Genomic DNA, 16,627 nt, shown 5'->3' with positions numbered 1-16,627 from the left:
CGGCGACTTTTGACGAGGACACCATTGGTGGTCGTTACGGTCACGTGATCGCTTAGGCTTGCCTATCAGAGCGAATTGCCATCCGCGAGAAAACCCTGCTGCGTCGGTGACGCCATTCCAATGGCCACCAAAGTTCGAGAAAATTGACCGTTTTTAGTGCATCGCGGCCGCTTGGCGACCATCACGCTGATGAAATCACGCGACCACCATCCGCTAAATAGGACGGGCAAGACATCGCCCTCCACATTTAGAATTTCTGTAACGCAATTCCGCACCACATTTTCGTGACACAAAAAGTGCCTACTTCTCCCTCATATATATTTTACGTTTAAAACAATTCTCCCATCTTAGAGATCTGCCATCGAACTGGAAATGTTTTCGAGATAGCGTAGAGCCGCTGGCTCATTCACTTCCGCCGCTTGGTCGCACCGCAACACGAACAGACGCGACAGACAGGCAGGAGGGCCCGTGGCACGCACAGTCCCACATAAGAGCGAGACAGTCCCCCATACTTGAAACATCACAGGTCCGTCAACAGACGCATCCCAGGGCTACTATTTATCCCCGCTATCTTTCCCATTCCGAATGCCGCCTCGAAGAGAGACCCCGATGAGCGCCGGGAGGGACAACACAAAGCGGAAAAGTGGAGAGGACCACTCCTAATCGAACCGAGTTGAGAAAATAGCTTTTATGGCTCTTCACTGGCAACCATAGCTGAGTCTGTTTTCGTTGCCCGCATGCAGAAGGCGAGCTCAGTCAGCGTCTTCGTAACTTACAATTCCCGTACCATAAAGCCGCCGTCACACTGCTTGAACATGGCACAAAAGGCAGGGTGTTCCTTACAGACGCCCTAACAAGCTTCCGCACCTCAAGCACCTTCGAAGGAGGTTTGCTTGTTACACACGTATTTAATTTTTATTTGTCAATAATGCAAGCCCCACGTATACGGCCCATGCTTCCAACATCTGCGCAGACAGTTGTTGCATGTCCAATATGACAAAATCGTAATACTACAAGAAAAAAAAAAAAAAAACTCACATCGGAAAGTGTCTGCCGGCGCACTCTCTTGTATGAGGTTTTAGCAGTTTGACCGAGGCTTTAGCGCTCCCGTTCTCAGCTGACGATAATTGGGGGTGCGATTCTTCGCATGCGCTGTGAACAACGCCGAGCGCGTTGCTTTTAATTGTGCTCACTGTGCGGACCTAGGCGCTCAAATGCTTACTTCTGTAAAGCATCCTCGATCGCAACAAATCAATACCTGACTCATCCATCGCTTAGCTCCATCGAGAGCAGCAGATGTTTCGAAATAAATAATATAAATATTTTTATATCTCACGGACGCCGCGTAATATAGTTTCGAGGATTTACTGCACATTGCGCGACATAGCATCGACGCGACATCATTTCGTGAAAACACTGCAGACTTCGGAGGGCGACGTCGAAGCTTAACTCGTAAAGCAGCTCACACAATTTGCATCTATAGTCGGTTGCAAGCTAAGAAAAAACCGGAAATGCCTCTCAGAGGAAAATGGAATCCTACGCCGAGAAACGCCAGCCAATCGTTTTCTTGACGTCACGATTCCGTGGACCAATCGCGATCCTTTTGAAAAAAAAAAAAAAAAGCTCAACATGGCTGCTGGCCTTAGCAACGCGACGCTAGTTTCTCGTGACAATTATTCTGCTTTTTTGCACCGCGTTTTACGTGCCCGAGGTTACGCCACGAAATTTTAACGGTATCGGCTTGCGTTTGCAGCAGTTTTTGCGCGACACCGTGAGAATCCAGCGACGCTATCGCCAACGAAAATTTCGAAGCGGGCGCGAGGCTTAGCACTGCTGAGAGGTGAGAAGCTACGCCGGACGTCGTCTGCTTCGTTGGATTGTGCTTCTTGAAGAACCGCTTTGGTGTCGCCGGTAAGGCTGCACCAGGCTGTTTCGTCCAAGAAGAATCAGGGGAATCGCTTTCCGATGTCACCTCAGTGGGATCCATGACGGAAGACAAAGAGAGCGGGGCGCGGTGGTGGTGTCGATGACTTGGGAGGGTGCCGATTTGTCAAAACCCGAAAAGTATAATTATTCTTGTTTTCTATTCATCCAATAAAATAAAGGCACACATTTTGTGCGCAAAGCCCACAAAACTAAGTAAATCACTAAATATTTATTATTTGCAGGAACTATAAGTGCTTCGTTTTTCCCAACGGCTTTCCCTCAATCGAAGGCGCTGGAAGACGGTATGTTAGACAGTATCTTGGACAGAAAATGAATTGGGAAGACGGTACATTGGACATAACTTTCTTTCTTTACTAAACAGCTATTTCGTTGACAAAAACGTATTCTAACTTATTTAAATGTCCTGAATGAATTAAATAAATAATGTAGTAGTTTAAGACACGTTTCCTGGAGGAAGAAAAAGCAACGTTGCTAGCGAACTACTTTCTCGACGGCGGAGGCATTTCAGATGGGCGCACTGCGCTTGTGGGTGGAGCTAAAAGATTGTTTTCAGGTTGCATCCGACTATAGAGGCAAAATAATGATCTTACTAACATGTCCGACGACTTTACGTTCCGTACCAGAAGGATGCAACGCTTTCCAGTGACCTCCAACAGGCCTCACACCACCAGTCCCCTTAACGAGCAACCATGCGGACGGGCATCGTTGAAGTCCCATACCATCGTAACCCTCTTCAGAAAATCGCCATCATTCATATCCAGCTATCTACAAACACACACACACAAAAACGGTCTATTTCTCCCAACTCATTGGAGCTATCTCGGGCGTGGTCGGCAGTCCGGGCGTACTTCCGCGGCGATTGCCGTTATTGGTCCGGCAGGGAGCGCCACCTATAAAGCAGGGAACGGTTCGGCGTTTTTTCGATTGAAAAGGGCAGGTCGGGAAAGAAAGGCCGCGCTCTCTCGCGTGAGGCAGTTGCATTTGGCTCGACGTTGGAAGCTGGACTCGGCACGCGATCGCTCTGCCTTTTTCCACCTAACTGATTTTTGGACAGGGGCGTTGCGCTTCTCCGCTCGCGGTCTGTCGGAGCGATTCTCCCTCCGCGGCGCCATATGCCCTTGCCGCTATCTCTGCGCCCCCTTTTATTTCTTTTAATCAGCGGGATGTGATATTCACGTGCGCACGAAAAGACCGCGGAAATATCTGGATTGCCGTTTCTGCATAAACGAAGACTATAGAGTTTAGTTCTTTTTTTTTCCATTGTGAATGGTTGCTGGTCGGGTAATTGGGAATGATATAGACGTAGATCAGAATGTGTTATTAATGATGCGATCGTCGTATAAAACGTTGCGTGAGCGGGGCCCCGGAGTTAATGAAAAGACGTGTGTGTGTGCAAAAGTGTGCGTGTCCGTGCGTGCGCGCGCGCACGCGTGTGTGTATGTGTGTTTGCATTTATTTATAGTTCTTTCTTTTCCCGCATAATGTTTAACTATATAGGCTTTCATACAATTGCGTGTGATCTAAATCGAAGGATGCCCTCACTTGTCCGTCTATTCTGCACGGACAGCGTTGACGCTACGCTATAATAGTTTATCCTATCGACTACGGTAACGAAAGTTACGGCTTCGTCGATTGAAGGATCAATGTTCCTTATCCTCTCTAAATGTTGTCCTTATAAAGGTAACGGCGCATCATACGCATCCCCGTGTTTGACCAACCTATACGTTCTGGAATTCTACGGCCTTATTCCGGCCGGACGTATACTCCGTAACTTTTGCGCATAACTGATTTGATCTCTGTAAATGGGACCTCACTATATCCCGCGAACGTATCACCATCTCTTGGATTAATAAGACCGTAACGCTGAACTTTCTACGTCGCCGCCCGCGGGTCAGCGCGTATTGGACAGGAAGTGGTACGTCAGTGTTCGGCTTGGACTCGTGTCCAATCAGTGAAAGCACCACTCCCAGCCGAACGGTGACGCGGCACTTCTGTTCCATCTGAGCCGACCCGCATTGGCCCAATGCCACCTAGAAGACAAGGCCGGTGCCTTTGCCCCCAAAGACGTCATCACTGGTGGCCCCACGCAGCGCAGCCAGCACTGCGTGCGTGGCGGCCCCACGCACGCAGTGCATCACCACCTGCGCGTCGTGCAGCGTCCCACAGCGCAACACGGACGCGTCTACCGCTTTGCGGCGTCCTCGTCCAGCTTCGGCGTGCCTGCCGCTCGGGGCTGGTCCGAGGTCCACCGCCGATGACGTCGCGCACGGGCCTTGTCTTCCAGGTGTTATCGGTAGGCCTTCGGTAGGTAACGTAGAAAAAATGAGCAATGCGGCCGTCAGCTAGGAGGTGTTGGAGAGATATGCAGTCTCCCGCGATATGCAAATCCCACCTGGGAGCGCGTGGACGGGATGGGGACTGACGGAGGCGCTGAGCGCGCTCCGGGCTCTATCCGGGCGATTCTATTCTAGCCCGAGGGGGAGGAATCGGAAGACTCAGTCGGGGCTCAGCTCGAGCGCAAAGTGCGCTTATCAATGTCTGGTTTCGGTTTCGCGGCGGTGAGTGGGGGCTCTAATTCAAACATTTGGCACAAAAAAAAAAAAAAAAGAAAACAATCGGTGGGAAATTTGATGGCCGTGATTGGACGGCGCCGCGCTTGATCTTGGCGCTGTCCAATCACGAAGGTCGAATCCCTCGTCGTCTTTTTCGCCACGTGTTCAGTTCGTCGGCGTCATACCATGCTATTTCCTACTAAGCGAGAGCGCGTAGACACGTCTGAACGCCGAACTCTAATGCGGAGTGCAAGTTCGTGTGTTTCTTGAACAGGGGTTGCGAGGATGTCAGAACGTCGAGCTGTTATTGGCTGATTGAAAAAAAGAATAGCGGGTAGACCTCAAGGCATCGAGCATTGAGGTCTACCCACTATCCTTTCAATCAAAGCCAATCAGAGCTTGGCCTTCGTTTTTACGTCACCTCAACTCCCGCGGAAGAGGCAACTTGCTTTCCGCATTGGAAATATTAGTGGGTAAACCTAAAGCTAGCTGTCTTTGTCTGCAGTGCACTTGTCGAACACGATAGAACGCGGAACGCCGACGTCCGGCGTCTGTCTTTCGCATTCGAACACGTTCGTCCACGAGTACTTTCTCTGCCCATTGCTGTCTGAGAGAGAGAGACTGGGCCGAGCCAAGGCGATTATTCCAAATCTGTTAAATTGTTAAAGCGCAAGATCCGTGCACCCTTCTAAAAGTATAAATGCGCTCTTCGACGCATTTTATCTTTCAAACCGAAACCAAAAACCGTTAAGCGCGTTCAGGCCCGGTGGAGCCTCGAGTGAGTGTCAGCTCCCCTCGAAGCATAAATGGGATCGCCCGGAGCGCGCGCAGCGCCCCCACTCGCCGCTATGTCGGCCACGCGCTCAATGTGGGTCTTCCATATTGCAAGGCACTGTACACTTTTGCATGGATTTTAGGTAAGACCGGCTGGGTTAAGTCAACCCTACTTACCGACAGCTTAAGAAACGGCGGGCGTAACGACTCCAGACCCTCTTATGAACGCTGCACAGCCAATCACATTGCGGCATCAGACGACAAGGATGACGGAGGACCAATCACGAGGCGGGAACGTTATAATTAAGCCACACCCGTAGTGTGTCTTCAACTGTCACGTGACTTTGTAAAATGAGCAGTCGCCGTGCTCGATATCAAACTGTCCGTCTTTTATCCGCTTTCAGCCGAGCTCAAGATGGAGGTCTTACGAGAACGAGGACTTCGGGAAAACCTGGAAAAGCAGCTAACGGAGGAGCAGCGGACCAGGGGTGAGTCTTTTCGACACAATTTTTATTTTATTTTATCGCAGCTCATAGGCTGTAATGCTGTAATAATGTAATACTAATCTAACTTGGTGTTGGCAGGATACGTGGAGTGATTATGGAATTAATAAAGATCGAATGTCTCTTAGCAAATCGATGACCACCATTCTTTTAAAGCAAAACCAATAATTTCCGTTTTAAGTTCTTATACGATCTTATGATAAAAACAAAAATATTGCTGATCCGGTGGTAGAACAAAAATAATTAAGACCTTTGTGTTTAGACAACGTAAGGTTGGTTTTCCTTTGCGGTATGGCGACACTGGTTTACGCTGTCACGCCATACAGTGACCGCACGGCCGCTCGCCGGTACGATGCTCATCAAGGCCCAAACGGGCAGAGGTGAGGATCGAATATTCCGACGACTGTATATGGACGATTGATAGCTCGTTCCATTCAATTCACGAGAGATTGGATAATAGAAATAATTTTTTTTTTTATCTTGAAAATCGTCATCCGACTTGGGGTGGAGGGATGCGTGGTGAAAATTCACGTTTCACCTATTTAACGACAGCAAGTTACTCGAAAAGGTCATTGCCACCTCTGAGGTCACGATTCAGTCAAATGCACGCAGACCTAAGCGCACAGCTCCAGACCGCCTGGCCCAATTTTACATCTGGCGCCCAAACCAGCACGGTAATGTGTAGACACACGAGGCGTCCCTGTTGGACTAGGCTGGCACGCAACCGCACTCATTAAGACAAACACCCGTACTCAACAACGTAAAAAAAATGAAACAAAGAAACGTCGTAAAGTGGTGTATTTCGTTTCTTCTCGACGCTCTTCCGGAAGTAGTCGGTACGACCCACGTATCCCACATTGTTTTCTCAGTATCTTTAAATGGAATACTTCCCGATCCCGTTACCGAGTCGCCCTTGCATGCGTCTCGTGTTAGTAGTCCCACCTTCCACCTCAGGTCTACCGGCTTCCTCGATATTTGTACACGACTTTACGCGTGTATGCTTTCGGAGGCGTTCCACGTTTCGTTCGTATAACTGCCGTAAAACTATACCCCGCGAAAGAAACATGGCGCTTCCCGTTCTTGCACTCCCTCCCATCTTAAGCGAATTCCAAGCTTTAAAACGCAACTCACCTGCGCCAATACTCGAGCAGCAGAAGCAACTGCCGAAGGAATGACCGCAGTTAAAACCAAGAGGTTAAAACGGTGTAGTGAACGCATATCTATGTCCTAATTCTCCTCGCTGTTTCTGTTCTGTCAATTTTAGCTGTCAATTTTAGCACCGGCTTGCTTCCTGTAGTAAGTTAACGCATTGTTTAAAACCAAGCGGGCCTTGTATCGGCACTGTGCGCGTGCACATACCACATTTGAGTGAGCTGAAGCTTTTGCAGATGTGGCCTGCCAACAGCAGTGTCACTACAGCTGCATAGTGTTGTCAGAGACGCGCCTTCGGGCTGTGAGACTAAATAAATAGCCTCCTATATACTGTCAAAACCGGGCAGATCGCCACGAGAAGTGGCCGCCGAAATGGAAAAGTTGGAGCGGCAGACAACGAATGAGGGGAGAGCCACTCGACTGGCGCCCCGCTGCGGCGAGACGCCGAAACACACTTCTCCCGAGCGAACAAGCGTGTTTCGGGTCCTCGCCGCTGCAAAAGCTGTGCGCTGGCGTCCAGGTTCCCCGAGAAAGGGCTCTTTGATGCTCTGTGCTACCAGATGCTCGCGCTCCCAATCTGCGACCGGGCACTCTATGGCTCCGTCGTCGAACTGCCAGGCTTTGTGAGCATAGAGGAGGCTAAGGTAAATCAACTTAAATGAAAGGAACACCCGCAGGCTCTTTTAGCCCGTGGCGCAGTCAGTGTACATATAAGACAAAAGATGAGTGTGAGCCGGCCATTTCTTGTCCTTTTTGAACGAGGTGCTGGGACGCCTGCATTTTAAATTCCATATTGGATTGATTTCGCTGTATATGAATGCACTCCAGATATTAACCATTTGTACACCCAGCAGAGAAATGTTCTGTTATCGCCTCAAAGGTTTAGAATACTGCTCGGGACACGCATCCACGCCGGTATGCGTAGAAGGCGTTTCACCGAAGTAAGGCACACGTGAATTAGGTGCTTTCAGTGAAATATTTTGGAGCTCCGATAATGATGCCCAGTCACAATACAGTGCATGCTCAAAGGCGCCCTTGAAGGTAAAAACACTCGCTCACACCAACCAGTATGTGGTCCACGAACCAGAAATGTGGCAGATGTGTACTAAGACGCCAACAGTCCCATTATTCTAAGGGAATACGGCCAATCATAAAAGTACGATTAAGGTATATAAGGTCGCTGCGTCATTTTAAGACTCTCATTGCATGTACAGACTTTGCTACATCTGTAACAATTATTCGGACTTTGTCGTATTTTTCATCACGTCAGTGTACATCGTTCAGTCGCGAGCTTTAGACCCGCCCGGTCTCGGAAGTCGAACGATTTTGCGGCCGCACTTTGTTCAAAGTGCACTTCGCTCGGAGCGGAAAGCCGTAACTTGAAAAATGGTTTTCCGAGCGAATACGACACCGCTTCGACTGGGTCTTCAAAAAAATAAAACAAAAAAGCATGTCATTCTTTTTTTTTTTTTTTTTATTTGTTTGCTTTCTGAGAGTGTAAATTCAAGATTTTCCTTCTCCCGTACAAAGAAGAGTTTTGGCATATCGTTCCTCGCTGGTTCCTTTTTACATATATATTCTGCATCAGACATGAAAAAGCATTCGAAAGATTTGACATCTTGGTTTGGAGCTCTATTTTGAGTAGCGCTTGCGTATACGCTCTCTTCGCTTTCAAAAAAAACTGGCAAGTGCATTTTTGAAGGGCGTCGACGAGGGATGATTTGATTTGAAAGTAGGGACTCCGCGTTGAGGTTTCGGCGTGGTTGGGGGCGGAGGCTGTCAGGCGCGTGCACGCTTTGTCATTTCGAGCCGACGGAGACCACTGTAGCTGTTCTGTTTGTTCGGGACGCAGCGAAACGTTTATGAAGATTTCTTGTTTGAAATATGTAGCGTTTTCGCTCTTTCTTGTTACACAGACCGAACGCTTAGAAACCCCTATTTAAGTTTAAACAAAAAAAAAAAAACAGCAAGATGGTGTTATGTCACACGATGGTGTGCTTGAGGATGACTTTACGTTTCAAGATCGATCATTTATGCGTTGGAACCGTTTAAACATTCTGACCTTTTACAGGCTTCGTGCTTTTAGTCTGCCTCTTTCGGTTTATTCTGAAAGCAAAAGTATTCATTTCAAGTTAGATACTGCCTATATAAAACGCATTTAAATAGGCGTAGATAGAGCGTTAGCAAGCGTTCATTTGTGACGGCACATATGTGTTTCAGGCAAGATAGAGATGATCTCAACGTCTATACGAGTAAATTTTAAATAATAAATTGAAGTGTATCTGGTCGTTTATTGACAGTTTCGTTATATACCTGTCATCAATTGAGTTGGCTGGAGATATTTATGTCCAACAGGAACTGAACGAATCGCACCAACTTTATAAATTCCAAAAATCTACCTCCCAATGTTTAAGCCGTCCAACATCCGACGGGATCGTAAACTCATTATAAATATAACCGTATTCCACCAAGTGATGGCCATTCACTGCGTGTATTGCCCGACCTGGACGCCAGTGACTACTGCCTGTCGGGAATCATAAAAAAAGAAAAAAAAAAAACCTTTAAGGGCGCCATTTAGTAGTCACTCACAAGCTGGAAGCATCTGTCCAGGCGCGGTTCTGACGCACTACAAAGATGTGGTTCGGCTAGGGCATGAAAAAAGTGCCACTCCGGTTGCGCAAGAGCACTCGGCTGTAGGAAAATATCTGAAGAATGAGAAAGATTTTCTACAGCTCTCTCTAGTTGACCGGCACTCGCACTGAAAATAAAGTGCAAATCATTAATCCTCGTAAACGTTGTACTAAATTAAGCGACGTGCTGAGCCCCAATGGCGTCGAAAACCACACTTCTCTAAAATGCATATTAAAATCCTCTCTATAATTAAAAAAAAATGTTTTTGTTTGTTTCTTAAGTTGCAATTAGTATATGAAGCATTGAATATCTAACACTGCGCTTATTTTTTTTTTTTTGGCGCTAACGAGCTAATAAGAATTCGCAAGCGCGCACTGGATGACAAGCTACGCTCAAGAACTTACTAAGGAGGGTTCGTCCCACAAGCAATCGGAGGCGCTCAGCCACATTTGATCCCCAGCAAGCACTCACGCTCTCTAGCACAAACACGAAACACACACACACACGCACGAACGTATTCGTACCCACGCGCATAGGCAGGGAAAGGAAAGAAGATAAATGGTCCCCCGAAAGCTAGAAAAACCACGGTGGTAAAAAAAAAAAAAAAGGCCAGCCTAGGGCAAGAGCTTTAAGCACCCCTGCCACCGAAAGATTAGCCAGAGATAGAGATTGCGGTTGGACCCGATTGAACGGGGAAAAAGGGGAAGCGGACGATGGCAACAGGGAGCAAAAATAAGGAAAACAGTCACCACTTTTGGGTAGGTATGCTCCATTCGCCCCTAAGCTGACAGTGAGCTGGACGCTACGCCCTCGCTGGACCTACCAACCGCTAGCGTTTCATCAACTCCCGAACTCTCTCTCTCTCTGCGCGTCTGTGCGGGGCGGGAATGCGATCACGTGACCAAATACGACTGATTCAACTAGCACGCAGCTTTCGCCCTACTGTCACCGTGGGGATGAGCGGAGTGTAGCCGTTTTCCCGGAGAGGGAAGTTCGGGAAGGAAGGAGAGACAATTGACTCTGTTCTTTTGTTTTGACGCGTTGAGAGGGCGTGAAGAAGTGGATGGGGGATTTTGGGGAGAAACGGAGCAGAGATGGGAAACTGGCCACTTGTTGGCTGGTCTTTTTCCGGGGTTACGGCGGGAAATGAAAGGAAAGAAGAAAAAAAAGAAACGAGGCCTGTTGATTCGGGGTTCCCAATTCCTTTTCTTATCCGAAACCAGAACGGTGCTCATTTCAAGTAAGAAATTTTTTTCAATGGATGACTTCCCAGGGTAATTTTATGAGTATCTGATAACATTTATTAAGAACGAAGCCCAAGAGTAATCTTTTCGAAGTATTAAAATTACTTGTAACCGTTAATATTTTTGTCACTTTTTTTACTCGTGAGCTTTGTTTGTAAGAGATTCCTAAAAGGAATCCTCAAACCGAGTCTCCGACAAAAAGTACGTTGATTAAAATTGCTGGATCCAGACGATTAGCAGCGTATAATTTGGTTATTCTAATTTAAAAAAAAAATATACGGTACAATAAATATTAGTTTTCGAACTGGGCAGAAGAATCTGTCGGTCTGAAAATAATCTGAAGTATTCATAAAAGTTAGGTTACTTCTGAAATAACGGTCAATTACTTTTCTCCTTAATTAATCAAGTAATTAAATAGAGTTTTTTTTTAACCAAGAGTAAGTGTATTTGTAGTCAATTTCTTTTTCAAGTAACGTATACAAGTCGAAACGAATTTTTCTGTATTTTTTTTACCGTGATTTTATACCAGGTGTCAGGATGATGTTATAAAGCAGGGGTGGCCAGGCTGACACGGCCTAAGAGCTGCAAACAAAACCACGCAACTTCCAAGAGCCGCGGGGGGGGGGGGGGGGGAGGGGGGGGCACAAACTTTTGTCCAGTGCAATAATTGAAACTCGAACTGCTTTCAATCTACCCGAGTCAAAACCAAACCGTAACCTGTCTTTCGATTTAAAACGTTCCGAGGGGGGAGGGGGGGGGGGGGGGGGGGTTAGGCATGGGAGGCATGTGAGCCGCACTTTAACACGCGAAGAGCCGCATGCGACTCGCGAGCCACGGCTTGGCCACCGGTTGGCAAAAGAAACCTTTATAATATGAAGGTTTCTTTTGCCAACCGCCCGGCGTAGAATACGTTTCCTGTACAAAAACTATGAATAGACCTATTGCTATATCACCCAAGCATCAAGGAGATTGCCGGGATTGGTGTTCCACGCGCCGCACGTGCTGGCCTCTGCTGTAGTAACTTTTCCAAAGCAAATGCCTAACACAAATTGCATCGTGCACGCGCGTTCATCAACACTTTATTTTAGGTGTTTACTTCGAATCTTTAATACGGGGATGGTGTGAGCGTGTGGCGCGTGGAACACCAACCCTTGCATTTTCGTTGATGCTTGGGTAATTTAGCAATAGGTCTACTAGAGCATGGATGGAAGATTTTCTTGCGACTTCCGGGAAATTAAATTGTCTTCGCAAGGCCCTGTTTGCTGTTTAGAGCACGTGAAAAATTAGGCAGAATATTTGTTTCACAGTCAGAGCTTTTAGAAATGGTTCCGGTTGAAGTAAAAGCCACCTTGAGGTAATATCTGATTTAAAAATAAAAGAACTGTGGAATTAGAGTTTCGAAATATATCGCTTCGCTAATTAAATAAATGGCTTTGGCTTTTTTTTTCTTTTCATGTGGTAGCTTTGTGCGAAACCGCTATCATAATCAAGAGCTTTATCCGTTAACGAAAATAGAGTATGCTACTGTTTTGGGGCTTATAGCTCCACGCGAGAACGTTCAGTTCTTCTCTTGTCGTCATTGTGAGCATGCTGGAAAAAAGACCCCGACGGTTCATCGTGAATGTAACCAAAAATATCTCCTGAACACGCTACCATTTCTGCTGCTCATTTTTACGTGGTTGGGGTTTGTTATCGATAAGAGAGCATCAAAAGAAGAAATTCGAAGCGATGTTTTTGTTCCGGCGAACCTTCTGACAGTTCGCGCTTCGCAGCGCTTTCTAACCTATGATTCCCTCTTCTTTTGGGATGTAAATCCGCGTAACCTCCCCTCGTGTGGTTAGTCTTCCTCTGGCGTTTCTTATTTTCTTTTTTTAATGATCTATCATAGGACCTTGCCAGTACGAACCCCGTCTCAACTAAACCATTCTACATCCATTTTTCATGTTTCGGTATATAGTAGGAATAATACAAAAAGCAACATCTCGGATTTTACACGCAGGGCATCCGTTTTCATTGGCATTTTTCGATTATGGCCGGCGTTTGCGGATCTCTGATAGGATCTAGCCTTGCTTGTCCCCACTTTTTTTTCTTTCTTCATTCTTTTTTCTCTTTTTCTATATATATATATATTTCTTTTGTTAATATTGATGCGTTTTCGCGTTTTAGCTTTCACGCAGTTCATCCATATGCGGCGGTTCGGATCGACGGTAGTTCCAGTGGGCCATCTGTCGCTGAGGGTGGGCCCGTTATCTTTAGCTTCCGGTGACGTCAACGTGCCCCGGACGCGACGTCCCTTCCGGTGGTTCGTTTTGTGTTACCTTGATGATTAAAGTGTGTTATCTGAGATGCAGTCCTGGTTTTTATACATCTACCTTTATCGGATCTTACAGGATGCAGGGTAAGAGTGGCCAACAGATTGAGTGAGGTGAAATAATAATAATATTAATAATATTTAATAATAATAATAATAATAACCAAGACAATGGCGACCATCAATGTTGCTGGACGGGCTTTTGAAAAGGGTCTATATTGGCGAGGATATCAAAATACAAAAGGCGGTTTTTGTCCAGCCTTCTTTCCACGCGGAGCCCGGTGTTTTTCTAAAACAAGTCCCACAGGGGCTGGATTCTTTTCGTCATTTTTTTTCGACTGAGCGCCGGGGCGCACAGAGTCGACCCGAGTGCTCCTTCCGAGTTCGATTATCACACTCGCGTTGAATCAGTGATTCACTGATTGAACACGAGACCCATATCCGAGCGCTGCGTCAGAAAAACAAACTTCGCACGTTGCTGTCCGCATCAGTCTAGTTGTCAACTTAGCCACTAAGGGCCCGGCGGTTGGATCTCCTCCCCCAATGGCCGGGAAGAGGAGGAGATCATAAGGAAGATGACGCAATTAATCTCGTTGACAGGCCTTGTGTTGAGTAGGGGACATTGCTGGCCGAGTGTGTTGGCATCAGGGTGAAAAACAAAAGTATGGCTTCTTTGAAAACAATGTAAGTAATGCAGACCTATTTTATATAAATCACTAAATAAAATGATTAAAAAAAACGAATGGGGAAATCATTTTGGGGATTGTTTGGGGGTGGGGTGTCTGATCCAACTACTCATAGTCCACTCGGTACTATATGAATCGCGATTTTAGGCATTCTTTAAATCACGGTTTAAATAACCTGATTGTTATTCTCCACCCTGTTTGGGGCACCACAGCTGGGAGCACGTGGAGCGAAAGCTCGCGCTCGAGAAATTAGGGGTCCTGGGTTCAATCACCACCCACGCCTGTTTCAATCTGGATGAGCATCGCAGAGGCGTGGGGTCGAGTGTAACCACTACGTGAAGCACGTTAAAGACCCCAGGCTATCAGTGGTACTGGAATGGCGAAATTTCTCATTCGCAGCAGTGTTACTGCAGCTCAAATGCAGACTGACCAATTACGCCGTCTAAACACGAACGTCATTTTTTTCAGAAATAAACGTTAATTTATGTATAAAAAAATCCGCACAAACCTCCCCCTATGCGGGCAGAAGCTGAGGGAGAGGAGGAGGCGAGCGGGAGCGGGGTCGCCACAACGACGAGGTCTGGTTCGAATGATCAGTGGCTAGACGGAAAGCTAGTTGCCTTTATCTCCCCTGGACTCATCGAACGCGTTCGAGTGCGTAAGCCTTAAAGGCCCGTTCACACTCTTGCAACCGAGTACGACCGACAGAGACGAGACTTGTTGTTAAAACCACTTAAAATTTATTAGGACGAGAAAGCACACCGGCACTCTGGCGCCATCTATGCGGTGACCCTGGAACTGCATTTCACGGGAGCGAAGGTTTTGCGGGATTTCCGAGGTCAATTGTGCATAACACCTGTAAGAAAGGCTCGTTTATAACGTTGGCAAAAGTTTTTCGAGCCAAGGAAGAAAGGATAATGCGCGAGAGAAATAGAAAATTGCCCGACCGCCAAGTTTACGCTGCTACCCAATAGATGGCGCCAGTGTGTCCTCGCGTTGTAAGAAGTTTCAAGGAACCCAGTTTTAAGAGGTCGCGAGAGTGTAAACGGGCCTTAACGCCAGACTCCTGCGTTCCGCGTTCTAAATTCTCGTTCGCACACTCGCGCGAGTTCGACCAGGCGGCTAAAAACCCCGTCGCCATAGCAACCCGTCAAATGATTAACGTCGCCGACCCGTTGCAGCCGCATTCGGTCGGGCTCACGCGAGTGTGTGAATCGCACTTAAAGGCTCGTTCACACGGCTGGGTCGACTACGTCGCTCTGCGTCGCGTCGTGCAGCTCAGCGCCTCCCCATTGTCTCGTCGTAAGGGTCGCCATAGCAACAGCTGGACGCAAGCAGTTTTAACGCAGTCAAAGGCACCAGTCCAGTGAAGGCAAAGACGATAGCCTTAAGGCTGCTTACAAATCACTCCAGCCAGAGCTCGGCATTCTATTCGGTAGGTGCCGAGAAAGCACCTCTCGTATCCATCTATCGTGCATCACCGCAAAACGGCGCTGGCCAGATGCCCTTTCGCGGGGCGGTCTCATATCTAACTCCCGGGTTGTCGGTGGAACAATCGCGACCACTTAGCCGTCCCCCATGGAGAGTCGACAAACCCCCCGACTTAGTGGAGACCGCGGAAACGCGGCTCGGCCGAACGAGTGGCGCCATCTGTCGGCGGTTGAGGGAGGTAGACAGGCAGAAATCGGGTCGTAGCTTTCGAATGCTTTTAGCAATCGCATGTGCTTCGCGTTGTGATACGGAACGGCGTTCCATAGTACGCTGTTCGTCGAACGCGTTACTCTTTAGGGTAGAAAGTTACTACAACGAACTGGTAAAAGTGGAGCGGAAAATGATTTGGCGAGAATGCATTTGTTCTCCAAACAATAGGTAATCGTTTTCCAGTGCGTTTTAAAGGAGGACATTTCTCAGGAAGGCGAACTTCTTAACCGTTAGTCTTATTTATGTGCAATTTTCAGGGCATATCCATATACAGAAATGAGGTTGGCATGCAAAGTTATTTATTCGTTAATCTTTATTCGAAAATCACCCCGCATTGCCCCAAAACGTTATTACAAGCGAGGAAAAAAAAAATTTTTGGTTTTAGAGCCTACTTGTCCCTCCAATAGCTTGTTCCATTCTTCAATAGTCTTGACAAAAGAAGAAAAAAATATGTGTAAATGCTTGTTCTGGCATGGTATTATCTTATATTAAAACAGTAGTCGGTTCGACTGGAAATATAGTGCGGTTCATTTAGGTAAGGATCTTTGTTAATCCGCATCCTGCCATTAGATATGTGGAACATACTTTTCTTGTCTTAGTTTTCTTCGTCGAGCTGGGACAAACTCTCAATTTAATTCCCTTTTCATATCAGTACAACTATCTTAGGTCCCGTACCGTCCCAGAACAAGCCTAGCCGCCCTATTCTTAATTTTCGGATACGGCGCAAGTATAGGATTTATCATCATCTACAACACCAGTCTTCAATACGTACCAGGTCACTTTGTATCGGGCTGCATTTTGTTCACTCAAAATATACCTATACAACACAATCAACCCAATACAAGACGATATTTCACTAGAAATGTCATTAATACAAAGTAAAAACAAAAGTGGTCCCAAGACCCAGCTCTGGGGGACTCCAGGTGTCACATCAACGTTCAAGATTGCAAGACGCCGTTGAGACAAGTACCTTTCAATCCATCTTACAACAGATGGATCTAAATTAAATATCTTAAGTGCGTGAAGAACAAGCGAGTGTGAGACCGGATCGAATTCTTTACGAAAATTCCTCCAAAACACAGTCCGAGTGTCTACCTTCGTCACTACCAGAAACCAATTCGTGAAA

General features: G+C 46.9%; 1 protein-coding gene across 1 annotated transcript in view; it reads left to right on the top strand.

The window, feature by feature from the left end:
• LOC8031921 overlaps positions 1–16,627 on the top strand; it is a 102,205-nt gene that overhangs the window by 64,468 nt on the left and 21,110 nt on the right. The window contains exon 6 of the mRNA XM_042289598.1: positions 5,678–5,761. Coding sequence (XP_042145532.1) covers positions 5,678–5,761 — 84 coding nt within the window. The remainder of the gene's footprint in view (positions 1–5,677; positions 5,762–16,627) is intronic.

Source organism: Ixodes scapularis, unplaced genomic scaffold (genome assembly GCF_016920785.2).
Source record: "Ixodes scapularis isolate PalLabHiFi unplaced genomic scaffold, ASM1692078v2 PGA_scaffold13__105_contigs__length_92229423, whole genome shotgun sequence".
Classification (NCBI taxonomy): domain Eukaryota; kingdom Metazoa; phylum Arthropoda; class Arachnida; order Ixodida; family Ixodidae; genus Ixodes; species Ixodes scapularis.
The sequence above is the reverse complement of the archived record's forward strand: the minus strand, read 5'-3'. Positions and strand labels throughout refer to the sequence as shown.